General features: G+C 42.9%; 9 protein-coding genes across 9 annotated transcripts; 3 read left to right on the top strand and 6 right to left on the bottom strand.

Annotated features, from left to right (window-relative positions):
* Positions 1–1,240: 1,240 nt before the first annotated feature.
* BYT42DRAFT_136670 (kinase-like domain-containing protein) lies at positions 1,241–3,299 on the top strand. The gene is made up of 2 exons (XM_051562225.1): positions 1,241–2,127; positions 2,222–3,299. The coding sequence occupies exons 1-2, from the start codon at positions 1,440–1,442 to the stop codon at positions 3,205–3,207; spliced, it is 1,674 nt and encodes a 557-aa protein (XP_051418744.1). The 5' UTR covers positions 1,241–1,439; the 3' UTR covers positions 3,208–3,299.
* An 8-nt stretch (positions 3,300–3,307) lies between these two features.
* Positions 3,308–3,838, bottom strand: BYT42DRAFT_587225 (uncharacterized protein). The gene has a single exon (XM_051570155.1). It carries the CDS (start codon positions 3,785–3,787, stop codon positions 3,392–3,394), a length of 396 nt encoding a protein of 131 aa, XP_051418743.1. The 5' UTR covers positions 3,788–3,838; the 3' UTR covers positions 3,308–3,391.
* A 1,267-nt stretch (positions 3,839–5,105) lies between these two features.
* On the bottom strand, positions 5,106–5,769 carry BYT42DRAFT_504638 (CCAAT-binding transcription factor (CBF-B/NF-YA) subunit B-domain-containing protein; the record flags this gene model as incomplete). The annotated part of the gene is made up of 2 exons (XM_051564982.1): positions 5,106–5,452; positions 5,538–5,769. 2 exons carry the CDS (start codon positions 5,767–5,769, stop codon positions 5,106–5,108), a joined length of 579 nt encoding a protein of 192 aa, XP_051418742.1.
* A 2,317-nt stretch (positions 5,770–8,086) lies between these two features.
* BYT42DRAFT_505027 (P-loop containing nucleoside triphosphate hydrolase protein) lies at positions 8,087–11,063 on the top strand (the record flags this gene model as incomplete). Its single annotated transcript, XM_051565002.1, has 15 exons — positions 8,087–8,198; positions 8,256–8,508; positions 8,596–8,811; positions 8,864–8,900; positions 8,957–9,046; positions 9,108–9,186; positions 9,245–9,400; positions 9,456–9,694; positions 9,754–10,074; positions 10,133–10,278; positions 10,329–10,443; positions 10,507–10,540; positions 10,598–10,679; positions 10,739–10,773; positions 10,825–11,063. The coding sequence occupies 15 exons, from the start codon at positions 8,087–8,089 to the stop codon at positions 11,061–11,063; spliced, it is 2,154 nt and encodes a 717-aa protein (XP_051418741.1).
* A 1,060-nt stretch (positions 11,064–12,123) lies between these two features.
* On the top strand, positions 12,124–13,484 carry BYT42DRAFT_587217 (nucleophile aminohydrolase). The gene is made up of 6 exons (XM_051570154.1): positions 12,124–12,248; positions 12,313–12,507; positions 12,574–12,684; positions 12,750–12,808; positions 12,875–12,977; positions 13,042–13,484. Exons 1-6 carry the CDS (start codon positions 12,153–12,155, stop codon positions 13,204–13,206), a joined length of 729 nt encoding a protein of 242 aa, XP_051418740.1. The 5' UTR covers positions 12,124–12,152; the 3' UTR covers positions 13,207–13,484.
* Positions 13,485–15,479: 1,995 nt separating this feature from the next.
* BYT42DRAFT_625839 (uncharacterized protein) lies at positions 15,480–16,126 on the bottom strand (the record flags this gene model as incomplete). Its single annotated transcript, XM_051572406.1, has 2 exons — positions 15,480–15,771; positions 15,842–16,126. A coding segment is annotated over one exon (252 nt), but the record flags the coding sequence as incomplete, so codon positions are not given.
* An 807-nt stretch (positions 16,127–16,933) lies between these two features.
* On the bottom strand, positions 16,934–18,190 carry BYT42DRAFT_136503 (uncharacterized protein). Its single transcript, XM_051562224.1, has 4 exons — positions 17,870–18,190; positions 17,615–17,808; positions 17,470–17,556; positions 16,934–17,416 (listed from the first exon to the last, which is right to left on the bottom strand). The coding sequence occupies exons 1-4, from the start codon at positions 17,940–17,942 to the stop codon at positions 17,219–17,221; spliced, it is 552 nt and encodes a 183-aa protein (XP_051418738.1). The 5' UTR covers positions 17,943–18,190; the 3' UTR covers positions 16,934–17,218.
* Positions 18,191–19,471: 1,281 nt separating this feature from the next.
* Positions 19,472–20,439, bottom strand: BYT42DRAFT_136356 (uncharacterized protein). The gene is made up of 3 exons (XM_051562223.1): positions 20,060–20,439; positions 19,852–20,000; positions 19,472–19,784 (listed from the first exon to the last, which is right to left on the bottom strand). Exons 1-3 carry the CDS (start codon positions 20,142–20,144, stop codon positions 19,575–19,577), a joined length of 444 nt encoding a protein of 147 aa, XP_051418737.1. The 5' UTR covers positions 20,145–20,439; the 3' UTR covers positions 19,472–19,574.
* A 458-nt stretch (positions 20,440–20,897) lies between these two features.
* BYT42DRAFT_136212 (uncharacterized protein) lies at positions 20,898–21,948 on the bottom strand. The gene is made up of 6 exons (XM_051562222.1): positions 21,795–21,948; positions 21,648–21,705; positions 21,498–21,542; positions 21,258–21,391; positions 21,113–21,199; positions 20,898–21,008 (listed from the first exon to the last, which is right to left on the bottom strand). The coding sequence occupies exons 2-6, from the start codon at positions 21,691–21,693 to the stop codon at positions 20,952–20,954; spliced, it is 369 nt and encodes a 122-aa protein (XP_051418736.1). The 5' UTR covers positions 21,694–21,705; positions 21,795–21,948; the 3' UTR covers positions 20,898–20,951.
* Positions 21,949–25,838: the final 3,890 nt, after the last annotated feature.

Here is a 25,838-nt window from a genome sequence, read left to right as displayed (position 1 = left end):
GATTTGTTCTTGATGGTTGATGGTTTTAGCGGCTTAAAAGTTGCGGTTACTTATATATTCTTCATATGTTTGCAAGGGTTTAGAATGGCCGCACGGTATTTGGCAGCTTTTTGATCGTCGCATTACCAATATATTTCCAACGATTGCCATTAAAGTTCAGGTGTGACAAAGACAACCAATTGGGTGAAGAAGGTTTTTTTTTTCTTTCATCACCGGCAGATAACTCGTGGCGATATGAGTCAAACTCGACGGCAGCTCGTTATTGTTGGCAATCTCGTTTCATGCTTCAGATCGCACTTGTTCCTTATTGGTCAATTTGTGTTAAAGCATAGCTGCATGGAAAAAAAAGCAAATGGATCCCAGCGGATTAGCATAAAGCACGAGATCTTTTTCTGCGATTCAAGGTCGCGGCGATCAGATTATAAGCACAGTTATGCATGGATAGTAGAAAATGCGTGACAATATGATTTATGCATTGGAAAGATGGAATCTGCATGCGTTTGTCAACAAATGAGACAGCAATTGATTACTAAGAATCAACTGCGGCGTATCATCCTTTTACTTGTGTGATTAAATCCCATTCCGCAGAATACGATGATGTTCATGTGATCGCCGCGCGCGCCGACGAGAGAAAGATGGTGAAACTAGAACGAGTAATAAACCATAACTTTGATGAATGGCAAGGCAATAAATTGTATGCAGCCAGTCAATGACACACCGTAGGAAATTAAAAAAAAAAGCAAAAGTAAACACAGCCGCGGTTAGTCTGGAATAGCGAGTTCTCGGCCTTTCCGGCAACTCATTTTTCCATGAGCGGATCGGATCTAATTTTCTCCTTCCACCTACCGCAATGGAAATTATATATCCGAAAAGCAACAATCCATTATTCATCGGTCAGAAATGAACGTAGGCGTCGAATACAGTTGTCCAAGCATTGTTTAAAGAATAGGCTAAAATTACAAGAATCAAATTTTTGAGTTCATAGAAAACAACATGTTTTCTTTTTTTTCTTTTTTTTTCTGCTGCGCAACATGAGGTAAAAAGGCCGGAGAAGAAGCGAGCAACTTCCTGGATTTCCAAATTTAGAAGCGTTGAAATCTCGCCAAGCGTCATCACATAAAAAAAAGGTCCAATGAGCAACTGTAGCTGGACACGGATAAGCTTCTCTTTAGTATAGATCCTCTTTTTCTTCCCGCTCTTCCTCTTTTCAATCACATTTTAATTGTATTTCGATATACACATATCATTTACATTTTGTGAACATATACCATTTCAAATACACATATACAATCCGTCCTTTCTCGGAACTTACATACACTATTACACCACCATAGATCTTTTTTTTTTCTTATACACTAGATTCTTTTACTTTTCATCGCCCCACTTTTTGCACTGCGCCCAATCGCCAATTCACTCACATCAAAAAAAATTCTCCCCGAATGAGTCACGACAACTCCCACTCGTCCCAAGTTAACAACTTAAGCGAACGCTTGAACAATGTCGATTTCACTTCGCCTGCCAAAATCTTCCAAAACAAGCACGCTCTGCACCAATTTGAAAACGTGACGCCGGATATATCAGTGCCGGGCACTCCCGTGTTGCGTTACAAACATAGTGGCTCCGAGGCTCCGTCTTCCAGTTATCCTTCCCCTTCACTAGGCCCTCACACATTACCGCCAAGCGCACAGCACACTCCGCCATCTCTGTCACCTCACACGAGCGATGACCAGAGCAGAAAACGGTACTCTTCCCCTCACTTTGCGCCGTCATCCGGTGCTTCCACCCCGCAATCTCTGTCTCGACCGCCATCGGGAAGCCGAAAAGATATTAAACCCACCACCAGCAAATCTTCCTCTATTCCCAGTGCTCGCTCCTCCACCCCGTCCCAATTTATCTTCAAAAAACCCGAATATGACAAAAATTATCATCATACGCACTTTCACCATCTCGAAAAGAAAGATACCTTATTACACGATCTGAAGCGCTTCTTTAAGCCTGACAAATCAAGAAAGAGCAAGAAGAGCGGCGAAGACACCGCCAGTGTACGAAGTACTTCCAGTCGTATCAGTGATTTATCCTTTGCCAACGAATTCAACAGGGATTTGGAGGGCCGCTATGGAAAATGGGGTAAGTGGACCCACCCAATGAGAAACCATGGGTGTTTTAGTATTCTCTCCGAAAACTCATCCTCCGCGTGCGTCCTTTTTTTTTTTTTTCACAGGTCGATTTGTCGGAAAAGGTGCCGGTGGCTCGGTACGACTTATCCGTCGTAGCACCGATAACAAGACATTTGCCGTCAAACAGTTCCGTAAACGGTTACCAAACGAAAATGAGAAAGAGTATGTGAAAAAGGTCACGGCCGAGTTCTGTATTGGTTCGACACTGCATAATGAAAACGTCATCGAGACATTGGACATTATCCAGGAAGGATCCTCTTTCTATCAAATCATGGAGTTTGCGCCGAACGATCTGTTCAACATTGTCATGAGCGGAAAAATGACGCGCGAGGAAATTGCGTGTTGTTGGCGACAATTGCTCAATGGCGTGGAGTATCTCCAGTCGATGGGTATCGCACATCGTGACTTGAAGTTGGATAACATGGTATTGGATGGTCGGGGCATAGTGAAATTAATCGATTTTGGCTGTGCCGTGGTCATCAAGTACCCTTACGAGAAAGATGTTCACATGAGCAAGGGTATCTGTGGATCTGACCCTTACATTGCCCCCGAACAGTATACGCAGCCCGAATACGATGCGCGCAAAACCGACCTTTGGTCCTGTGCTATCATATTCATTTGTATGACCATTCGTCGTTTTCCCTGGCGATTACCCCGTCCTCACCAAGATCAGTCCTACAAAAACTTTGTCACGCCATCAACCCAAGGAGCGAGCCGATTATTCAAGATGCTGCCTCGCGAATCAAGGCATATTATTGAACGTATATTGCAACCTGATCCGACCAAGCGTGCTTTCCTGGAAGAAGTATTGGCCGATAGTTGGGTAAAAAGCATCGGCGTTTGCACACCGGTACGGGCTGTTACGGATCATCCTCATCATCTGCTGGTGGAACCCAATCCCGAGGCCATTGAAAAATGTAATATCGTTCTCCTCGAACCTCCATCCACGTCTTCGGATGATGGGTCCTCAGCAACCGATAGCAAGAGAAAGAACCGTGCCAAGAAGGTGAAGGAGGCCGTTCATCATTAAAATGCTAACTTTTCTTCCCCATTTTTCACCCCACTCAACAAGCTTTTTTGACTTTTTTTTATCATTGTTTTTTTGTTTTTTTGTTTTATTTATTTTCTGTTGCACTTGTTCTTATTTGAATTTTTGCTATTGTGTATATGTGTATTGTTGCTCAATAAAGAAAGATGTAACCTCCATTACGGCATTATTTCTTTGTGCGGGCGTCGATGAGCTTCTGGACGGCATCCAGGGTAGGGCGGCCCAGAACGGCTTTTCCACGCTCCCAATCAACCACAATAGGACGTTCCAACATGTCCGGCTTGGATTTAAGAATTTCCACGATGGTTGAGGTATCGATGCTTTGTCCTTGGGCTTCAGGACGAAGGATATCTTTGGGAGGGACTTCTTGGGACAGATACTGAACCACTTGCCGCAGCTGATCTTTGGTGAAGTTGTCCACCACGTCCAAGCGATAGTAGTCGTCACCATTTGCTTTTTTCTGTCTAGATTGCATCAGTGCCAGCGCTGCGCGCGATTTGCTGCATTGAGGACTGTGGAAGATGGAGAGAACAGGGAGAGACCTCGGAGGACGAAAAGACATGGTTGGGATAACACTTTTTTGGATTGGAGCGAGAACAAGAGAACATCAACCGCAACCGCAACACGAATTTTGAGCCCTTTATTGAATCGCCGAAAATCCTCCTTCGAAAATGATGTCATCCTGCTCATGAGCTCGAAATAGCTTGGAATACCAATAGAGCCTTGAAAAGCCTCCGCCAAACCACTGACTGCGTGATTCCCTGCGATCGTTGGACAGGACAAACCATTATCGTCCGTGGCCGCTAGATATGAGTCACACAATGTCCGCATCTTGAATGGCGAGGATCCGCAGCCGAGTCGCAAGAATCCTTATTTTCAGTGAATGCAACTGCACCTACATCACACGTGCCAAGACACTGCCAAAAATTATATATGAACGCGATACGTCCCATTGTTCCGGGCTTTACATCATGAATAGGTTTCATCAAGACCGTCCCTTGTTTTCCGTTTGCCTTGAGCGCAGTCAGCAATATGACTCCAATGGACTGAGTGTTTGTGCGACGTTGCAATGCTTCGAATCTTTAATTTCATATTATTCAGCAACCATGACGCGATCGGACCACGTTGAACTCGATCAAATCGGGATATGTGATGAGATGCTGATATGATATATTGATGGGCTTTGCATCATTTCAAACAGTCGTTGGCTTATGATTTCCTCGACTGACATCCACAGAGATTAAGAACTCGAGATACAGTAAACAGACTGAGTGCCGGAAGAAGTTGCATTAACACCGTCCGAGCGTGAAACAGGTGAAAGAATGACCAGTCCAATCAGATTATCGCGTTCATTCACGACCAACTTTGCATGCAGCGCTCTTTGGTTGAAAGCCCCGCTAAACCGCGACAGCGTAATCATATGGAAAGCAACTTTGTCCCAATGGAAATTTAGCTGATGGCTCGTTGTTGTTCGATAATGTCGCAATTATAAAACAAAAGTACAATCTTTGGCTAGGCTAAAATTGCAATTACGTCGAAAAGGTCTCTGTTGCGCCGCATACATTAGTCATTTGATAACCATAAATCGCTTTTATGGTATAACAATCCTCCTGTATTCGCGGCTGCTTATTGTTCTACTGAGCCTAATACAACAATGTGATCTCATCCAACGATTCTCATTATCACGTTTGAAATCTTTAGAATATAATTATCTTTTCATGTATTAAAACAAAAGCTGTATGTACAGGCAATGAAGCAAAATTAAAAAGGCAGCTGAAAGAAAACAGAGAGAACGAAAGAAAAAACTTGGATAACATTTAAACTGGAGAATAGCATAAAAGCACAGAATTAACAAAAATCAAAGCCCAAAACCATCAGAATCAACGGTGCTCCTCTTGACCACCAAATTGACCATAGTTTTGCATCGCTTGTACAGGCGGCCATTGCTGCTGCTGTTGTGACGATTGCGACTGGGGTTGCGACGGCTGTGGTTGTTGACTGGAGGGTGGTTGCGGCTGTGGTTGCAATGGTTGCTGGTGAGGGGTTTGTTGAGACGGCGGTTGCTGTGGATTCGAAGTCGCATTACTTGATTTTTCTTCCGATTGCTCTCCAGAAGGCAATGGGGTGTGAGCAGGAGAAGCCGAACCGTAGTCCTGCTTTATGTCTTTCTCATCTTCTTGGCCAGGCAATTTGCCCGTCTTTTCCAACTCCGCCACTTCGGCCGCCGCTAATGAAAAGAAACAATCATTCATCAGTTTTTCACCGCTTCACACGCGATCAGTTTCTGTGTTTTATATGATCCTTTTACTTACTCAAAAATCTGCCGCCAGGACCACGAGGCCGGCGCATGGCGTGTCTGTGACGACTCTCGTGGAGATAGGGTTTCCGGGCTTTGGCGATCTTATTTAATTCTTCCAAACGTGCTCTGGCCGCTCTACGTTTGAGAATTCGATGGTACTGTTTTGCGTTTACGTAAAGTGGTTCTTCTACGGGCTCGGTAGGCGCTGCTGATGGATGCTGTTGTTCCAATGTTCGATAAGCCATCGCTTGCGGTGGGGAAGAAGCCATCATGGGTTGCTATTGCGTGCATGGTTAAGAAAACTGTTTTTGTTTGTGTGGTTTTTGCTAGTTTTTTATCACTTACCATAGCATATCCCGGATGCTGTTGATACGGCAAATGGCGAGTAGCATCATAGGAAGGATGCAGAGGCTGCTGTTGCTGGGGTTGCTGCTGCTGTTGAGGAGGTTGTCTTGGATCAATGTTTTGAGAATGATGGTGCTGCTGTTGCTGTTGATGTTGCTGTTGCTGTTGCTGTTGATGAAGATCCATACCCGGTTGGAAAGGTGAAGCTGCTGCTGCCACGGCCGGGTTGTAAGGGTTGACCTCGTGAGGATGCAAGATGTGATGTGGCTGTGAAGACGAATCGGTCATGGCTTGGGCCAATTAAAATGTGGTTGTGGCGCGAATACTGAAGTCCAAACAAACAAGCACAAAGGAAAAGGATTGGCTGTTCGTAACAAGTACAAGGACAAGGATTGGCTGTAAAAAAAAAAAAGTTTTTGAAGGAAAACGTTAAAAATAATAATTTGCAAGGGTGGCCCAATCAAAACGAAGTGACTGCCTACTTATCTATCGGAGCTGAATTGAAGCTTCCCATGGGTTTATTCTATTTCGAAATCCATGCTTTTGGGAAACGAGAGCGTCAACATGGAACTATCAAACTGTTCCCGCCCCACCATTCATCGCACACCATACAGTTGCGATTCTTGCACGATAAATAATGAAGAGAGTCAATAAAATAGAGAACCAAAGGGTGGACCATTATGTATGCTCCTCCAGAATTTCTATAAAATAAAATTGCGTCATGTTCCCTGGATGAGATTATTTATCCAAGTGTTTTTATACACTGAATATGTCATGATGACACCTCGATATGGTGACTCACCTTTCAGTAAGTGACTAGTTGATACTGTAGTCCATAGAACGAGAGATCTCTTACTCGTGAAAAACGTATCGGCTCTATTTGACTTCGTCTTGCAGAGAATACGATGCCTGTTATATCAATTTTAAGTGCATGCAGCGACAGAAACATCTATTACTGCTGCATGTGGAAGGGTATTTGCAATGGTTGTCATTCTTTGGGAGTTTCTTCCTAGACATACTCAACCCTGCGATTATTTGAACTGTAAAAAAATGAAGACTGTTTTTAACAATCAGCATGTGCTGACACTCAGCGGATTAAACAAAATAAAATGGCCGATGGTTTATCTGCTTGCATTGCTATAGCTACAAACCCATGTAAGCGCAATTGGCACATTTAATAAGTTGCCCGACTAAACTCGGCAACGTAAAGCAAGGTCACCAGCCGATGGATGGCGTCTGCGATCTATATCGAGCTATGTGATGTTGAGTTTCGGGATGACAGATTGGGCTGCCGACAAGGTAATACTCGCAAATTCAATGTATACGATGCAAAGTACGAAAGGACCGCGTAGTCAGGGTTAAGGGAAAATGAGTGCCTTTACAGTACAGATCCATGGACAAGCTCGCCGTGGCGACCATTGCCATATAATAACTGAACCATAGAAACGACCTCGTAGCTATGACAAATGATACCCAGACAGGCCAACGATGCATCTTTAGTGATCAAAAATATTGTTGATTTCAGGAAAAAAAAAACTGTCCATCAAATCCAACGAATATTCAAAGGCCTACAGTAATATTTTTACAATACCACATGTAGTGCCTGCATGGACGGTTTTTTAGCTTTCTTCGTTATGCGATGTGGGCAATGGCCATATGCTTATCAAGCGAATGATGATACTGTAGAGTTCGCAAAAACACTCAACATTGAATCTCCAGCTCCATGTGAAAAACATTGAGGCTTGAGTACCTACAATCGACAGGAACTCTCCATATATCTGCATTCACGAAAATCATTCTTCGGTTTTTGATATCGCTAAAGGTTCTATGAGAAATACTGGACACAATGAAAGCAACACGCTACCGAAATGATGTTCGTTAAATCACGATTACTGCAGGAAAAAGTAGGAACGAATGGATATAACAAAAAGAAGACGCTGATCCTAAAAAATGACACCCTATTAACCTCTATTTGTGGCTATGAAAAATAAATATCAGGCACCAATCATGAACAATGAAAAAGCATTCGAAAAAGACATGATGCAGTAAGTTGATGATTACAGAAGATGAAGGGACAAATTTCTTGGAAGATGCCCAACGAAAGCGGCGTCCCAATAAAATGCAATGTCGCAAATCGACTGGGAAGTTTTTTAATTTTCTTTCGGCTGTCAACTCACTTGGACTTATTGCTTGGCCATTGACCCTTTAGTTACAACAATGAGCGATCACAATTTCCTAAGTAATCTCAATGAACAGCAGTATAAAGCAGTAGTGTCCCCTGCATCGTCGCTCCAGATATTGGCAGGTCCCGGATCAGGAAAAACAAGAGGTAGATCGACAAAGGTGTTGCAAAGTTGACAGCTGCGCTCATTGATTTATCTCACAGTCTTGACCACCCGGGCGGCATGGCTCGTGCTCGAGAAAAAGATAGATCCGGAAAGGATCATGGTAGTCACATTTACCAACAAGGCTGCCAGAGACATGAAAGAAAAGCTGGAACAGCCTACTTTGCTGGGAAAACGTGTCTCCTCACAGCTTAAAATGGGGACGTTTCACTCCATCTGCGCTTGCATTGTGCGACGGTACTATAGCTTTGTGGGCCTAAAAAGTAATTTCACCATCGTTGAGCCGGCGACCTGGTAAGCTGCTATTGACAGCTGGTCTTTGGGCTTTTCTCTGACTTATTTGTCGATAGCATTAGAATCATAAGCAAACTTCAAAAAGAGCTTAAAGCTCAACTCAGCGAATTTGCGCAGGATGCCAAAAAAGCGGGTATATATGTTTGATCTTCCAATCTGTTCGTTCAAGGGAGTTTACCATCGTTTTGTAGGTTATTTCTATAGTGAAATATCGAAAGCAAAGAACCAAGGCCTGAAATGCGCCGAGTTTGCAGCAACTCGAGGGAAAGAGTTCAAATACCGAGATATAGCGGTTCTCTATAGGTAGGTGATGTGATCTTCTTTGAAATCTGGATATTCTCTTATTCATTGTTAGTGCTTACGAAGAACGGCTGTTGTCACAAAATCTCGTGGTGCGTATCAGGCCTTAACATGTCCGCACAAGAACTGCCCCTGACAGTTGCGTTAGGATTTCGATAATCTACTGCTCTACGGTAGGGATTTGTTCCGATACGTGACCGAACTCGAGAATTTTGTCGGTCATGTTCTCGTGGACGAGGTAAGAGAAATTCGGCCTTTTTTGCATGTTTCAGGCGTTTGATCATTGACTGGCGTTGTAGTTCCAAGATACAAATGTCGTCCAGTATGACTTGGTGTGTTTGTTAACGCAGAAAGGCCAGAGTCTTACTATTGTCGGAGGTAACGCTTAGCCAGTGCTCGGTATATTATATAATGTTGGGCTCACCGGTCGCTTTAGATCCGGATCAGGCTATCTTTGGATGGCGATATGCAGATGTTACCAATTTTATAAAGATGCGGAGCGACTTTCCTCAGACAGAAATTGTCAATCTGGAAAGAAATTATCGCAGTACTTCATCCATCCTCAATTCGGCACTTCATGTTGTCAGCTATGGTATGATTACAAATATGGTGTATCCAAGTAACATAATATTCATGGACCACTACAGATAAAGACCGAATCGAAAAGGCACTGTTTACGACCAATGCAGAAGGCGTACAGACGTCGTTGCTGTCGACATCTTCCGCTGAGACCGAAGCAGGCACTGTTGCCGAGGAGATCCTTCGTATAGTGAAATACTCCAATGGCTTGATCAGCTACAAGGACATTGCCGTGCTCGTCCGGATGAATTTCATGTCGCGAAATTTGGAACAAGCATTTGCTGCCTTAAGTCTTCCACATATTGTGGTATGTACCTCATTGCTTTTTTTCAGAGACGGCTGCTCTAATTCGATCTAAAATTTTAGCTGGGCGGTCTGCGCTTCTTTGAGCGAGCGGAAGTAAAAGATATTCTTTCCTATCTCAGCTTCTTCCATAACCCATACGATACCGAAGCCCTTGAACGCATCATTAATGCTCCCAAACGAGGTATCGGCGAAGTCACTTTACAGCGAATACAGAAGCTCTGTCATGAGCGGAAAGCGGAAGCCATTGATATTCTGAAAGCGATCTGTGGCATTACAAAGCCATCTGAACCTTGTGATGTGGTTATATCAGCTGCAGCCAAGAATGGACTGAAGCGACTGCTCAATTTGTGTACAGAGGTTCAGACCATGTTGAAAGAAAAGGTAATATCGCTGCGGCGCCGTTACTCTAATCTGTCTACTGATATTTGTCACTTTTTAGCAAACCATTGCTGACATCATCAAGCATATCGTGTCCTCCCTTGAATATGAACAATATTTGAAGTTATCCTACAAGCAAGACTGGGAATCACGTTGGGAGAATATTGGTGAATTGGTCACAGTAGCTAAGAGCTTTGCTAGTGGCAGGTTGGCGAATGACTCAAGGTACGTCGCTATTGCGTTTTTTAACCTACCAGTCAAACTCATACCGTGCCTGCACTTAGTACCGATACCTCGGATCTGCTGGTACAATTTCTGGAATCTACAACACTCGATGTGGATAGAAAAGAACATGAAGAAGCCTCTGAAGGAGTAAGCGTTCATATATCTGGTTTTGTCGCGGCTGGGTAACTCATGAATTTTTTGTCCTATTAGAAAGTAACCATCGCTACAATGCACACAGCCAAAGGTAACATGGATATACAATCTTTTTTGTTAAAGCATGTTAATAATAGTTACGTTTTAGGACTTGAGTGGCCTGTTGTTTTCGTTGTAGGCTGTGAAGAAGGCATTGTACCTCATCAAAAGGCTGACACCAAAGAAGAGAGGTAAATCACAGTGACTTACATTATTATTTCAGTGCTAATGGAATCGTATCTACATGCAGCCGTTTATTATATGTTGCAATGACTCGGCCTAGATGTAAGTTTTAGAGAGTGAAGGACCTTTCTAATGTACTAAATGGAAGACTAGGTTTCCTTTATTGCACTTACGCACGCGTTCGTACCGTGTGGGGCAACACCAAAGCAAGCGATTTGACCCGTTTCTTATCCAACTTATCCCCAGACTTTTATCAAGAGCGTACGCCTCCATGGGATGCCAAAGTGCGAACATGGGTTGCTGGTTTGCTTAACAGGCCCTTACCTGAAGAATCTGGCAATTTAGAGCATCCTGGTGATTACTATCCTGTCCTTAGCGAGGACAATAAGTAAGTGATCTAGAAAAATGCCGTTGACTGACACTTGGGCGTTAACCATTCATCATAGTTCCGACGAGGACTCCTACAGCTCCTACAACTCGTATAGTGCTAGTAGTCAGCAGTTTTCTTCTTTTGGTAGCCCAAAGTTGCTGCTGCAAGAGGATTCGAATCGAAAGTACAATCGAACGGCATCCAGCACCAACGTTCCTAATAAGCGCATCAAGCAAGAAAATTATTTCCCCAACACTCCGATCAAACGAGAGGGCCAATCTCAACCAATCAAACAGGAATATTTTTCTGGCGGGTTCTCATCACCAAGGAATTTGCCAAAATCATCGGCTAAATCTTACCGCAAAAATTGGTCGGGACGGAAACCGGTAAAGAAAGAAGAACCATCAGAGGTACCATTGAACGATTTCGTCCGGGGTATTGTCCGTAAACATTGCAGGGGTTCCGGGATGTTCACAAAGTCACAGATCACGCAAATGGTGCAGAACGACTGCCATAATCGTAACAGAGCGACATCAAGCGACGCTGCCGTCGAAGCGATGAATCAAGAAATACAGCAACTGGTACAAAACGGGGTTTTGGCTCAATTCAAAACAGAGAACGACGATGTAAAATATGCTGTCATTGATACCTAAATTCATATCCTATTTGCTTCTTTTCGTCTCTTTTTATCCTCACATGTCCCAAGCATTTGTATGTCCAAAGTCAACTATAAATCATGCTACAGTAAAAATCATCGTTTCCCTGTTTGTGTAACTGTTTGTCTGCCTTGCCCTTAATCCTTCACTCTATGCGACAATTTGACCGCAATTACAGTATCATCAATGGTTCATCACATATTAGCAACAGGATGCAACCCCGTGTATCATATAAGTCTCTATGTGTACGAAATAAAAGACGTTAACGGGATCTTGCTCTTTTTTTTTTTTTTTGGCTCTGCATTTCACCATATCAATAGGGCTCGAGTGTGGAAGGAATCGTCGGAGTTGTAGTGTCACGTGATAGCAAGTGACGCGTCATGGTTCTTACGCACTTGTTCGAATTTCATGGCAATCGTCCTTTATCTATCTAACCTCCCCGCTTGACTTCCATAATGTTTTTAACCCGTTCGGAATATGACCGTGGTGTGAATACCTTCTCTCCAGAAGGACGTTTATTCCAAGTCGAATATGCCATCGAAGCCATCAAGGTACAATGAGTACTACGACAGTGTCCCTTGACCTTCTTTTTTGTTAACCAGTTTTCTGCAATAGCTCGGTACCACAGCCATTGGCATTCAAACATCAGAAGGTGTTGTTTTAGCAGTAGAAAAACGTGTCTCGTCCCCGTTATTGGAAGCAAGTTCTATCGAAAAGATTATGGAAATTGACGAGCACTTGGGATGTGCTGTCAGTGGCATGACTGCTGATGCACGAACCATGATCGAGCATGCCCGAGTTGCTGCTCAGGTAAGCCTGAATTTATATCGAATGCCAAAGCAACAACACCGGTTTACTTATCTTTGGCATGGGTAGAATCATCGCTTTACATACGATGAAAAGTTGAAGGTCGAGAGCGTGACCCAGAGTGTTTGTGATTTAGCGTTGCGATTCGGTGAGAGCGCCGAAGGCGAAGAGTCCATCATGGTAAGCAACCAAGAAGCTTATTTTTGTTGAGTACAAGCGCTGATCTTTAGCTTTGGTTTTGTTAGAGTCGACCATTTGGTGTGGCGTTACTCATTGCTGGTGTCGACGAAAAAGGACCACAACTGTAAGCATCGGCACTGCTGTTGACATACGTTCTATCGATTTACAAAAATACTTTTTTATCTTACAGATTCCATGCTGATCCTTCGGGCACATTTATGAGCTATCAAGCCAAAGCTATCGGATCAGGCTCCGAAGGCGCACAGACAGAATTGCAAAAAGAATATCACAGAGTAAGCAGAGGAAACATGAAGAAAGGGGATTTATGGAGGATGAAAATCTAAGAATTGGTCGTAGTCCATGACGTTGCAAGAGGCAGAAACTTTGTCATTGACGGTCCTTAAATCTGTGATGGAAGAAAAGCTGAACAAGGCGAACGTACAATTGGCTTCCATTACACCAACATCATCATTCAAAATTTATTCGGAAGAGGAGTTGCAAACTGTGATTGACAGATTGTAATAAAAGAGTTTTTTGATATTGGGTTCTCTGCGATGGTCTCTATACTAATGTACAGATCATAACGAGAGCGAGGTCAAAAGTAAAAAAGCACCGTGGTGGAAATTTTTAACGAGGAACTTGTTGTGAAAAACGTTCGTTTCCAATGGCTGCAGGATGATGGTACGATCCGGGCATATCGCTGCGAACGTGAGCAGAAGTCTTTGTATAAACCGCGTGGTCGCTTTTTCGATTACCATCCGATGCCACAGTAGCATTTCTAGTGACGATATTGATTTGAGAAAACAGACTCTTATAGTGATTGCCGGTTTTGCGGTTCGGTGATTGAATGGATGGCTGTGTTGCTTCAGTCTTCGAAACATTCAAAATGGTCTTCAGGCTCGCTAGAGCGTTTATGAGCTGTTGTTGGTTATGGTCATGTTCTGTCCAGTCTGGTTCGCTCAAATCATGCTTATCATTCGACTGAACGCATTGCATTTGTATCTGCTTGGCATCACCAATATCTACCCATTCTTCCTCCACAGCATCCTTCTCCGTTTTGATTTCGGGGACATCACACTAAGTAAGCACAATGATCAGTTTTCTTTTTTTTTTCAGCATATAACGAGATTTAACTACTTACACGTTTCTGAGCCAATCGCCTGAATATTTGCATAGGGGATAGTGATAAGTGAATAAACAATGGAACCTCAGTTGAGGATGTTGAAATTAACATGCTATGTTTGTTGTAACAGAGCCGTATCTGATTTATTTATTCCGGCCAAACATCATCCCCCTTCAACCGACTCTTAGGATTGGGTGATCCAGTTGGACCAACTCCATTTTTACTACCACTGCTATACTATATGCCTTTATTTGTATAACAGAATCAGAAGGCATCAAAAGCCAGATGAAACAGATTGCGCTGAAAGGTAAAATCAATTCTATGCTCATTGGGTACTGAAACACACGTCGCAAACATGAGTGAAACGTTGAGTGAAAAAAAAGTTTCCGTGGACTGCACATTATAATCTGGACTGTAATTATTCTTGATGAACAGTGACACTACAGTTCGCCACGAATGCCAGCAATAACATTATTCGAATGCTTTGATGAAAACCATGTCACACTGTATTGAAGCAGCCGCGAATAGGGTCCTTCCGACCTCGACTTCAGTACGTCAGTCGATGAATGATAAACCCTTTGCACGACTAAGCGCTGGAGGGATATAGTACTAACTTGTCTGCAATCAGTGAGGGCAGGTACACCCAAATCCGAATACGTGAGGATGAACGTCATGATCTCCTTTTTCTCTAAGTAGTTCAGAGTCTCGAAAGATTTCAGATTTTCGGTTATTATCATATTTTATTACTCACAAATCACCATATGTTGGACAGAGTTAATTACAAGCAAAAGTAGTGGAGACAACGACGCATAAGTCATGAGCAATATGGATGAGAGGTGCAATTATAAAGTCGATCTTTTAACTGGCGTTGGTCTGCAAACAAACTTCTTGATGGCTTCCTCAAGTATTAATCGATGCCTGGAATGGCTTTCGGATTTAATGCCCGTGGTAAATGGCAACTTCTTTGATGCATTTGAGTTTCCTAAGCGATCACATCAATAGAACAGTCAATATCGAGCGATTGGTCCACACTTTTAGATATTTCATTAGATCCGTGGTGTTTGCGAATAAAAGAAATGTAGAAACACAGGAGACCTGAAATCTTTCGAGACTCTGATTTATTGAGAAACAAGAGAAGGGAAAAAAGGCTCATTCTACGTCGCTTATGTAGTTTAAGATGAATCGTTATTGAATTGATCGTATTATAAGAAATCGTTTATCTTGTAGATATTGCCGTTGACCTGACTGTCGATGAATGGCAAGAGGATACGGTCGTCCTAGTAACTTTTGGTTGACAAGGAGACGGTGAATTTGTGAATGTGGATCGCATAATTATTTTAGGGCATGTCAAAGGTCGCTTCCTGACTAAGAGCGTCATGAGGAGTGTGGAACAACTCGGTATATTTGAACCTCGAACGTGAGGATGAGATTTATCGTGGACATGCACATAATGCGATGAAAGAGGAATGGATGTATGGGAAATATATTATTTTATCATACCAAACACGACAAGATTCGCAGGTGCTGTCGTCAGACCTGGATAGTCGAGAACTACGAGTCTGATGCTCCGTTTCGACGATTTTGCAACCATTTTCAGGTCAGTAAAAAGTATGAGGAAGATACATGTGAGTAATTAAATGCAAGCAAATATTGTCTAGTTCATTGCTTTACCTTGCATATCACCCATCCTGGTATCTTATGTTTTTCAACATTTCCGTATACTGACCATTGACATCTCTTTCCCACAAAGGCGATGAAGAAGCGCACGATGGTGAAACGTACACCTTCTCGCACTAGCACTTTGTTTTGAGCGTTGTCACCATGCGTTGTAACAGAGTTATCCGTTTCACGCGAAACGGAGCCACTCGATTTCCGGTAGTAGCCCATCGTTAACTAGTCACTACTGCTTGTTCGTACATTGCTTCTGAATAACTTGGCGTTGAAAACGCTGTTTAGGGCGTTGACTAGCGCACGAAAAAGAAATGTTTTGTAAGGGCATATTTATGTCCTCACTGTCATTAGCTGGATACTTACGTCGATATTGTTCCTTAAGGATCCATAGGCTCCTTACTCGGACCGTAATGGCACCAATTCTGGACACTTTGGTGTGGCCCAACTGCAATCTTTTGCTAGCCATTCAGATACTTTTTGTTGAAAGCCTTTGTTATTCTCGACGGCAGGCATATATACCTTGAGCATATCAATCATTTCCTCGATTGTCCAGTCTTTGTACACATAATGATCGTTGTTTAACACCGGCTTTTGCTTGGAGGCAATAGCAGTGAAAAAATCGATGATGCCGTATTTGGTAGATTTGATATCTAGCTTGGATCTTTAGCCTCACAGATTCAATTTTTGCAGATGAAGAAAACGAAGGCTTACCGTTTCCTGTGTAATCATCCGAGCTGAGATTCCACGAGACGGCCTTGCATTTTTTCCTGTTGGATTGTTACCGTTTCTCCGAGCACCATAGAGGAGGCTAGTCCTCTGATCCGAGCTAGCGACCTGATAGTGACACAACATCCGATTCAGCTTGTCGTGTTCAAAGTAGGATATGCTATGCGGACGAGCAAAGAGAGATACGAAATCGGGATGTATAATGCGAAATTGGATCGTAAACGAAGTAAAGTGCATAAAGATCTGGATGACGACTGTCATGGAAAGAGCAGAAAAGAAACTATGTGGGAAGAGAAGAGTAGAAGAAAAAAATGCAAAAAAAAGGAGAAGATGAAAAACAAAGAAACTAATAAAGAAAAAAAAAGCTGCTGCAACCATGAATCCAGCAGGACGCTTTGTTTCGGGGTTTCTGGCTGCATAATGTTGCCTGCTGTATATGGTTCCGGGTGGCGGGAATGATGTAGTTTGTCTTGGAGAACAGCCTCCTCCAACAGACCGATGGCGTCAGAACAGCAAGGGATGCGATTACTTTTACCTTCCCTTGCAGCAAGATTTGTGGTCAACTTCATTCAGGAAGTATACGACGTGATTAAATATAAAGAAAGCTGGCGTTTCTGTGACTCAGTTGCTTTACCTCCAATCATATACATGGGAAACGGAAGAACCACATACCGTCAATGTATTCGTAAAAATAAAAAGTGGGACAATTGCTGTCTCCTTTTGCTCAAAGGCTGCAAGAATATCGACTTTTTGTCCCTTGTTCATCATATATAAGCCAGGTGCAGGAGTATTGTCCAATGGCCGATGGCACGATCTACGAAGTTGCTAAAATGTTACCCAGACATATAAGAGGGCAATCTGAATTTTATTTACTGTGTGTATGGATGAAGTGTACTTTGAACCTGCTGAACGTCGCAAATTCAGCATATTGATGATGAGCAGCAATAGTACGAAGCATCGCCAATAAACCAAACATGGCCTTGTAATGATCGAAGCTGGTTTTGCTTTTGTCATTTATACCATATGACGATGAACCTTCCGCGAGCAGTAGCTCAAGTCCATTCTCTCGTAGTTGGATTTTTCCGTCCCGTCACCCTCATCGTCACCGTCGAGATGATGCCCCCTTGATGGGCCGCCCGTACATTGTCGTTTCAAGCGCCTACTTTCAACTTCATCAACCACTTCCTCTGCCATATGGCCTCGCAGCCGATGCTAAGCGCATGATGGAAATTAGCATATTGTTATTGTTTGTTAAGTGACTTTACCTTTTGCGCTGCATATTGAACGGTGCTGGATGCGATAAAACGCGACGACTTCCAGAAATCCGAAATAAGGTCCTTGGCTTTTTTTGTCTGTTAAGGCACCGTTACTAAGGCAGCTTTCTTATTTTGAGTCTGCACTTCTTTTTACCTTCATGGAGATCTCTATTTGCCTCAAGATCGAGTCCGCAACTGTTCCCGGGACAACATGATTACGAATCAATTCGAGATCATCATAAAGCGCCTTATTCCCGCTGCGACTGGGAATTGTCGGGTTTTTTTGCACTAATTGAGTTAGATAGGCAATCGCGTTCCATTCGCAAGGCGCTTCCGACTCGAAGAATTCTGCAACGAAGAATTGATCTAAGCACGTAATTCTGCATAAACACTGATAAAACATAGTTACCTGGAAGTACAAGTGATTCACGTATTGCACTGGTGTAGGTATTTGCTAAATAAGGCGGTTTGCCGTTGGGCATAGTAACGCGTGAAATAAGTACCAAGAGGCAACCAGAGCTGCGCAACAAATTGATTGATTCTTAGGTTTGCCATAACCTGGAGATGATTTCGACGCCCGCTCTTTAACCTGTGTTTATATGGCGTAATAAACACACTAGCCTTCAATGCCTCAGGTTTTTACTGCTCACCGTTGTCACATTTTGTACAATATTGCACACTGCGTCATCAATCTGGCATCGGAAAGCCGCAGTTGATACCTTTTTTTTTTTTTTTTTTTTTAAATGGTTCCGCAAGCAAATCTAAGCTTTTTGTCAGCCATCATATATATCTTTTATCAAGCAGGAAGGCCTTACTTTTGTCGTACTATACTCGTTAATATTGACCGTAATAACCAGACATTGTTCATATTCAGCCTGTGGTACAAAATCCCGGTATCGGTTGGCAATCTCAATTGGTCTACTTCTCACGAACTGTCGGAAACTGTATCAGTAACGGCAATTCCACGAAATGTTGTGAGATTGCGGCTAGCTACTTCGCCATCTTTCCTATTATCACATAGAAAAAATCAGGACCCTCGCCGCTGTAAAGAGGAATAAATTTTTCAAGGAGTATTACCTTGACTGTTTTCTCCTTTCGAGTAGCATGAATTATGGTCGCCCTAAATAGGGTGCGTTGAACGATCAGATTTGAGCTGCAAAATTTGCATGGAATGACCTGCTTTTTCTTGGGAGGATTTATTCTGCTGAACATGATTTCGACAGATGGGATGCATTATTTTTTTTTTCTTAGCAAAGGTTGCTTGATTCATGACCAAACTTTTGAACTATGGGCATCTATCCTACTTTCTTGTACCGCGCTTCCCTTTACAGCTTCTGACATAACAACACTCACATTTGCAGTTCGCAAAGCTCGAAGAGTAAAAGCCGCCGAGATTGGGCTAGACAGGCAGAAGATGATGGCATAAAATCTTGCAACCCGCCATCGTTCGATATACTGTATCATATACCAGCAAACCAATGCAATCGGTGGCCACCTCAAGTCGACTGGATGGTATATACGTTGGGTGCCATGAAACACACGATGGCTTCAAGGGTTCGTCTGCTTCATTATCATTTTTCGCGAGTCGTTGACTGCATTCGGAAGGATTCTGTCGTTGAGATGGCAAGCATAGACCCAAAACACATAATGTTACACGTAGATGACATGAGCCGAGTACTGTTGACAAGCATATATCCACAGATAGCGCCGTTTTTGATACCGAGAAAAAATGAAACCGCACTGTGAGCGACCTCACATGGTGTGTATCCGTTCCTGAGAAAAGTCGTGTACTTTTCTCAAAGCCGAGCAAGAGATCACCTTCACTTGAAGTCCGCCGGGTGTCTTGGAAAGCTTACCGACATGCTTGCTGTCATTGCTGGATACAATGATGAACGGTCTGACTTCATTTGCCAAGCACGAGCACCTGGGAACCAAGTCGTTTCAGTGTATAGCTGATCAAGAGAGGCGGGAAACAGTAGCATACAGTTCGGTCGATAAAGTCAACTGTAAGAACGGGGATAATCAGTAAAGAGATGAAGGTACTCAACAAATCATTTGAGCGTTTAGGAAAGCCGACGAGTGACAAGCAACATAAATGCATACATACGAGGGGATTAATGCTTAGGGATATAGAACGGGTTCTTCGGGCCATCATCGGCGATGTCAGATGTGCGTTTGTTTTCATTGAGGCGTACAATCACCGGTTGGATGTGTTGCAGCAAGGATGGTCGGCTCCTCTGAGTGTCAAATTTGATTTCCTTTATGACTTCATCATGTTCTTCTGCAAGCGTGGACAGCACGTCCACGGTGTCCACCAAAGAAACCTGGTGTTTCTGCGAGTCAGTTGCTTTGTCTCAAATCACTGACGTTAGAAACAGAAGAACCACATACCGCCAATGTATTCGTAAAATTAATAAGCGGGACAATTGCTATCTCCTTTTGCTCAAAATCTGCGACAATATCGACTTTGTTTTGTTCCTTGTTCATCTCATATAAGCCAGGTGCAGGAGTAAACATTGTCCAGTGGCGAATGGTACGATCTACGAAGTTCTTAAAATGTTACCCAGACATATACGAGGCCAATCTGAATCTTACTTACTGTGTGTATGGTTGAAGTGTACTTTGAAATTGTTGAATCTCGCAAATTCAGCATATTGATAATGGGCAGCAATGGTGCGAAGCATCGCCAATAAACCAACGATGAAACTTCCGACAGCAGTAACTCAAGTCCATTGTCTCGTAACTGGATCTTTCCGTCGGCGTTGTACTTCAGGCGTCCGTCCACGATTCTTTGTGAACGCAGTTGCTTGGTCATTGCTGTCAGTTCTATTTCGCCCGGGAAAAATAGGACTTTGTGTCCTTGTTGCTCCAGATATCTATTGCACGCTTGTAAAAGAGGATCGACAACATAAAAGCGTAAGCAAGTTTCAGAAGCAGACAGTGTCTCCCCTGCGCCTTCATAGAGATTCAAACTATATAAAATGTGGTTAATGTCGTCTGCCAAAACCTAAATTTTATGACACCTACAAAATCTCAAGAACTTTGTTTTTGCATTAAAGTTGTCGCGCGGCTTCGAAAAGTTTGAACTGCATTTGAAAATATTTCGCCGTCCGCCTGTCGCCATAGCAAAATGAGTGCTTTATTCTGAAAAAAACATCGGCAACCTGTGTCCACTTACCGCATCTACCGCTTCGGATAAGGATGTGTGAAAATAAGGATCGACGGGCTGTAAGGGTAATAGTGGCAACTTCGCTGTTCAGCTTTGCTAATTGGATACATAGGTCGTCGATGGAACTGTTTACCGCACCAGATTATGTCATGGCATTCCGGGCTAAAATTATAAACAATTTGGTACAAAACCATCGGACAATGCAAAAGGCTTAGGTTACCTTAGTGGTGAAAGAACAATAGATTCTTGCAAGCTCTTGAAAAGCTTTTTCCATGCGCACTAAATGTCATCGTCACCGTCTTCTTCATCATCACCCTCGTCGTCACCGTCGAGATGATGCCCCCTTGATGGGCCGCCCGTACATTGTCGTTTCAAGCGCCTAACTTTCGACTTCATTAGCCATTCTCTTCTATATTGGGCCTCGCAATCGGTACTAAGCGCATGATGGAAATAAGCATATTGTTATTGTTTGTGTGTCTTTACCTTTTGTGCTGCACATTGAACAGTGCTGGATGCGATAAAACGCGACGACTTCCAGAAATCCGAAATAAGGTCCTTGGATTTTTTTGTCTGTTAAGGCACCGTTACTAAGGCAGCTTTCTTATTTTGAGTCTGCACTTCTTTTTACCTTCATGGAGATCTCTATTTGCCTCAAGATCGAGTCCGCAACTGTTCCCGGGACAACATGATTACGAATCAATTCGAGATCATCATAAAGCGCCTTATTCCCGCTGCGACTGGGAATTGTCGGGTTTTTTTGCACTAATTGAGTTAGATAGGCAATCGCGTTCCATTCGCAAGGCGCTTCCAACTCGAAGAATTGATCTAAGCACGTAATTCTGCATAAACACTGATAAAACATAGTTACCTGGAAGTGCAAGTGATTCACGTATTGCACTGGTGTAGGTATTTGCTAAATATGGCGGTTTGCCGTTGGGCATAGTAACGACGTGAAATAAGTACCAAAAGGCAACCAGAGCTGTGCAACAAATCCGATTGTTTGCTAGGTTTGCCATACCTGAAAGATGATTTCGACGTCCGCTCTTTAACCAGACATTGTTCATATTCAGCCTGCGCTATAAAAAACCCGGTGTCGGTTGGCAATCCCAATTTTTAAGGACATTTACACGCATCGCATTGACGTCTTTCCGTTTGTACAACCTACATTATTACAACACTATCAGTCTCTCGCAAAGATACGTATAACAATGGGAGGGAACCCACATTGATTGCGCTTTTAAAATATTTCATGAAGCAACGCATATGACGATGGCAGAACTGGCCTAATTGTTTGATGAGCGCTAGTCATACTGGTAGGAACCGCCGGCTGATTTTAGGAATTGCAGATGGTGTTTTGGTTGATTCCTTGTTGCGTTATATTGTGTAACGGCTTGACGCTGGAAGATAGATGACCGGAGAGTGATGGGTATCAATCCTTGTGGCGCTGCCACCAGATGCAATAGTTGTAAAGGACTATGAATATTGAATGGGTTGGCTGTGCCCTATTTATCGGAACCTAGAAGATTTTAGGGAAGCTGATAACCTTTTTGAATTGGGAACTTGTCCATTACTTGTTTTCATCGCTAGAGCATTCGCTCGGAAACAAATATCTCGCTCGTTACTTCCTACTAACAAGCATTTAGTCCATTCTGAACATATTTTAGTAAATTTGTATAGTACCAATAATCATTTTCGACGAGACGTGGCGAAGAAAAAAAAAAAAAAAAAAAAAAGGATGAAGGGGAGGATGACGACTTTTCATGCGAGATATTGAAATCACAATCACTGCGGCCTTTCAATAGTAAATCATGTGGATCATTCACGATTCACCATGCAACGGCAAAACCTCGACATATAACAGTATCGAAAATGCTGCAAACTCGACGGCTTCTGTAATTAGAACGAGGCAAAACAAATGCTCTTACGATCCCGGTCACAAATGCATTTGCATGAATCTTATGTAGGGGATTACTGACGACACTATCAAAGTCGAAAATAGGATTGCAGTTATTATAGTTCCACGCGGGTTTCTCAATCCAAACCTGCTATCCACGTAAGAATTATGCATAAGTCTCTTAAAAGTACATTTCAAGCTGTCATGAATGATTTTTCCTGTACTGTATTGTATTGCCGAATCTTATATGCTATTTCTACTCTTGTACATTGGGTTTCTCTTCTTCCATCTGTCGGTCCATTGACTAACGGTTCCTCACCGGAAATAGCACGGAAATGTGGGTTTAGTCTTCAATCATGCGTACGTATTGGCCACGTAGTAGGTCACCTGTGGTTTAAGAAAATGAGATATGGTGACGCAAAACGTCATCGTATGACATGCAGAACTCCAGCGACTGGCAGTCCCAGATACTGTACTTGCGAATTCAGAATAGTAATTTCCATCAAAATTATATTAGTATATTCAAACGTATTAGCAGACGACTACGAAGTTCTGGAATAAGTAACGAGTAAAAGGAACAGAAAGAAAGAAGCAGCAAGAAAAAGGAAAAGGCTGCTTTATCATTGGAAAGCAGCAGAAGAACAAAATTTTGTATGGCCAGGTATTAAAGGGACTTTGCTCGCTCGTATTGACGAAGGACGGATTGCCCAATCAATAATCAGCAATTATTGTTCCTTCCTGAATGGAAGTAGGGTCCACACAAACCCATAACTGTCTCTACAAGTTTTCTTTACGTGCCATTAAACTTCTTCGGCAGGTAATCACTTACATCTGCAGCTGTATAATATTTTTACACCGGGTGGCATTGTTGGCAATGCACTTATATTTTTAACCTAAATGGCTGATGGTTTCCTAGAAACCTTCTTCAGGTTTCGCATACTTGCGTCAAACGATTGAACTCATGGACCCATCAATGCACATATAGCGACCAGGTGCCAAAGCAGCAACTATGCGGTCATTGAAGGCATTGAGAACGGAACAAAAATACAAATTTGTTTATAATGAATCTTGAGCGACATGTATCTCTTGATATAAATGTTCTATCTCAGCAGACAATTGCTTTTCCACTCATATGACTTCCGGGTCAATGAAATTTGCATAAAATCATAGTTAAGAAACAGCGTCATGCAGGTAAGAGATTCGTTGAAGTCAAGTTCGGTCCAACGCTGCTTAGGGGACGCGGGCATGTCGATTTACTGCACTATTCTGAACTTGGCGATGAACGAAGACCGAAACACAAATTTTAGGAGGAGAGTGGGCAAACTGAAGTCGCATATGCTCTGAAGCTGAGTGACTAAAATAATTTGTGTGATAACGAGCTTCTTTGAGAGATAAAGATGGAATAAAAGATCAAGGTAAAATAATGTTAGAGAGCTCTTGAACAATGTTCATAATCTATCTATTTAGCAGGTTTCGGTCAAAACAAACATTGGTTTTGAGGCGCATGGTGATGTGAATAAACTGTACAACTAATGGATGTCGGAATTTGATTGGACCAGATTTTCTCGCGTCATAACAGAACGCCGTCATCCCCCGACTTGGCCTTGCGGTCTGCGCAATTTTCCGTCTTTTTCTTTCTTTACAACAACTTTCGCCAGCTCCATTGCGTGTGAATGGTCTTTGAAGATACGTTGAAGGTAATCGTGCAAGAAACCACAAAATCTAGGCACATGAACCCTGCCATACGTTGGAGAAATTCGCCGGCTGCCTTGATGACTAGTTAATAGTTATCTCCAGCTGGGAGTGGGAGCCGCACTAGATTTTTGTGGGGAGGTTGGCACGGTTGAACCCTGCCATACGTCGGAGAAATTCGCTGGCTGCTTAGATAACTAGTTATAGTTGTCTCCAGCTGGGAGTGGGAAGTTGCCATCCTCTTCTTGCACGTTCAGAATTCATCGAATTGGGTTAACGTGCAGTTGACTGACTTCCTTTTTTTTTCTTTTTTTTTTTTTTCTTTTTTAGTCGATAGAGGTTTGCACTGTTGTTATGGCGCCCGTGGCACCACAGCTTTTCCTATCTGGGCCTTGTATTGTACTGTTATCCCTTGTCGCCGAGCAACTACCTTTTGAATGGAAAAAAGGAACTGTGGTAGGTATAACTTATATGCACGTCGAATTTGACCGGACGAAATTTTCTCACGTCATCTGAAGAATTGCGCTTCTTTCCGTTTTGTTCACGACAACTTTCGCCAGCTCCATTGCGTGTGAATGGTCTTTGAAGATACGTTGAAGGTAATCGTGCAAGAAACCACAAAATCTAGGCACATGAACCCTGCCATACGTTGGAGAAATTCGCCGGCTGCCTTGATGACTAGTTAATAGTTATCTCCAGCTGGGAGTGGGAGCCGCACTAGATTTTTGTGGGGAGGTTGGCACGGTTGAACCCTGCCATACGTCGGAGAAATTCGCTGGCTGCTTAGATGACTAGTTATAGTTGTCTCCAGCTGGGAGTGGGAAGTTGCTATCCTCTTCTTGCACGTTCAGAATTCATCGAATTGGGTTAACGTGCAGTTGACTGACTTCCTTTTTTTTTTTTTTCTTTTTTTTTTCTTTTTTGGTCGATAGAGGTTTGCACTGTTGGCATGGCGCCCATGGCACCACAGCTTTTCCTATCTGGGCCTTGTATTGTACTGTTATCCCTTGTCGCCGAGCAACTACCTTTTGAATGGAAAAAAGGAACTGTGGTAGGTATAACTTATATGCACGTCGAATTTGACCGGACGAAATTTTCTCACGTCATCTGAAGAATTGCGCTTCTTTCCGTTTTGTTCACGACAACTTTCGCCAGCTCCATTGCGTGTGAATGGTCTTTGAAGATACGTTGAAGGTAATCGTGCAAGAAACCACAAAATCTAGGCACATGAACCCTGCCATACGTTGGAGAAATTCGCCGGCTGCCTTGATGACTAGTTAATAGTTATCTCCAGCTGGGAGTGGGAGCCGCACTAGATTTTTGTGGGGAGGTTGGCACGGTTGAACCCTGCCATACGTCGGAGAAATTCGCTGGCTGCTTAGATAACTAGTTATAGTTGTCTCCAGCTGGGAGTGGGAAGTTGCCATCCTCTTCTTGCACGTTCAGAATTCATCGAATTGGGTTAACGTGCAGTTGACTGACTTCCTTTTTTTTTCTTTTTTTTTTTTCTTTTTAGTCGATAGAGGTTTGCACTGTTGTTATGGCGCCCGTGGCACCACAGCTTTTCCTATCTGGGCCTTTTTATTTTGTATGTACTTGTTATCCCTTGTCGTCGCGGGCAAC

The sequence above is a fragment of the Radiomyces spectabilis genome (assembly GCF_025331425.1).
Source record: "Radiomyces spectabilis strain NRRL 2753 chromosome Unknown BYT42scaffold_16, whole genome shotgun sequence".
Taxonomy (NCBI): domain Eukaryota; kingdom Fungi; phylum Mucoromycota; class Mucoromycetes; order Mucorales; family Radiomycetaceae; genus Radiomyces; species Radiomyces spectabilis.
Note: the sequence above shows the minus strand (reverse complement) of the source record. Positions and strands in the feature narration are given on the sequence as shown.

Coding starts and splice junctions, on each gene's coding strand:
- BYT42DRAFT_136670 (XM_051562225.1), top strand. CDS start 1,440: ATGAGTCACGACAACTCCCACTCGTCCCAAGTTAACAACTTAAGCGAA. Junction 2,128..2,221: donor GGGCCGCTATGGAAAATGGG/GTAAGTGGACCC, acceptor TTTTTTTCACAG/GTCGATTTGTCGGAAAAGGT.
- BYT42DRAFT_587225 (XM_051570155.1), bottom strand. CDS start 3,787: ATGTCTTTTCGTCCTCCGAGGTCTCTCCCTGTTCTCTCCATCTTCCAC.
- BYT42DRAFT_587217 (XM_051570154.1), top strand. CDS start 12,153: ATGTTTTTAACCCGTTCGGAATATGACCGTGGTGTGAATACCTTCTCT. Junction 12,249..12,312: donor ATGCCATCGAAGCCATCAAG/GTACAATGAGTA, acceptor TTTCTGCAATAG/CTCGGTACCACAGCCATTGG. Junction 12,685..12,749: donor AAGGCGAAGAGTCCATCATG/GTAAGCAACCAA, acceptor TGGTTTTGTTAG/AGTCGACCATTTGGTGTGGC.
- BYT42DRAFT_136503 (XM_051562224.1), bottom strand. CDS start 17,942: ATGCCCAACGGCAAACCGCCTTATTTAGCAAATACCTACACCAGTGCA. Junction 17,557..17,614: donor AAATAGAGATCTCCATGAAG/GTAAAAAGAAGT, acceptor GTGCCTTAACAG/ACAAAAAAAGCCAAGGACCT. Junction 17,417..17,469: donor TTCAATATGCAGCGCAAAAG/GTAAAGTCACTT, acceptor TCATGCGCTTAG/CATCGGCTGCGAGGCCATAT.
- BYT42DRAFT_136356 (XM_051562223.1), bottom strand. CDS start 20,144: ATGCTTCGCACCATTGCTGCCCATTATCAATATGCTGAATTTGCGAGA. Junction 20,001..20,059: donor ACACTTCAACCATACACACA/GTAAGTAAGATT, acceptor AGAACTTCGTAG/ATCGTACCATTCGCCACTGG. Junction 19,785..19,851: donor ATTTTACGAATACATTGGCG/GTATGTGGTTCT, acceptor CAGAAACACCAG/GTTTCTTTGGTGGACACCGT.
- BYT42DRAFT_136212 (XM_051562222.1), bottom strand. CDS start 21,693: ATGAACAATGTCTGGTTAAAGAGCGGACGTCGAAATCATCTTTCAG. Junction 21,543..21,647: donor ACGTCGAAATCATCTTTCAG/GTATGGCAAACC, acceptor CGCCATATTTAG/CAAATACCTACACCAGTGCA. Junction 21,392..21,497: donor TGAATCACTTGCACTTCCAG/GTAACTATGTTT, acceptor TAACTCAATTAG/TGCAAAAAAACCCGACAATT.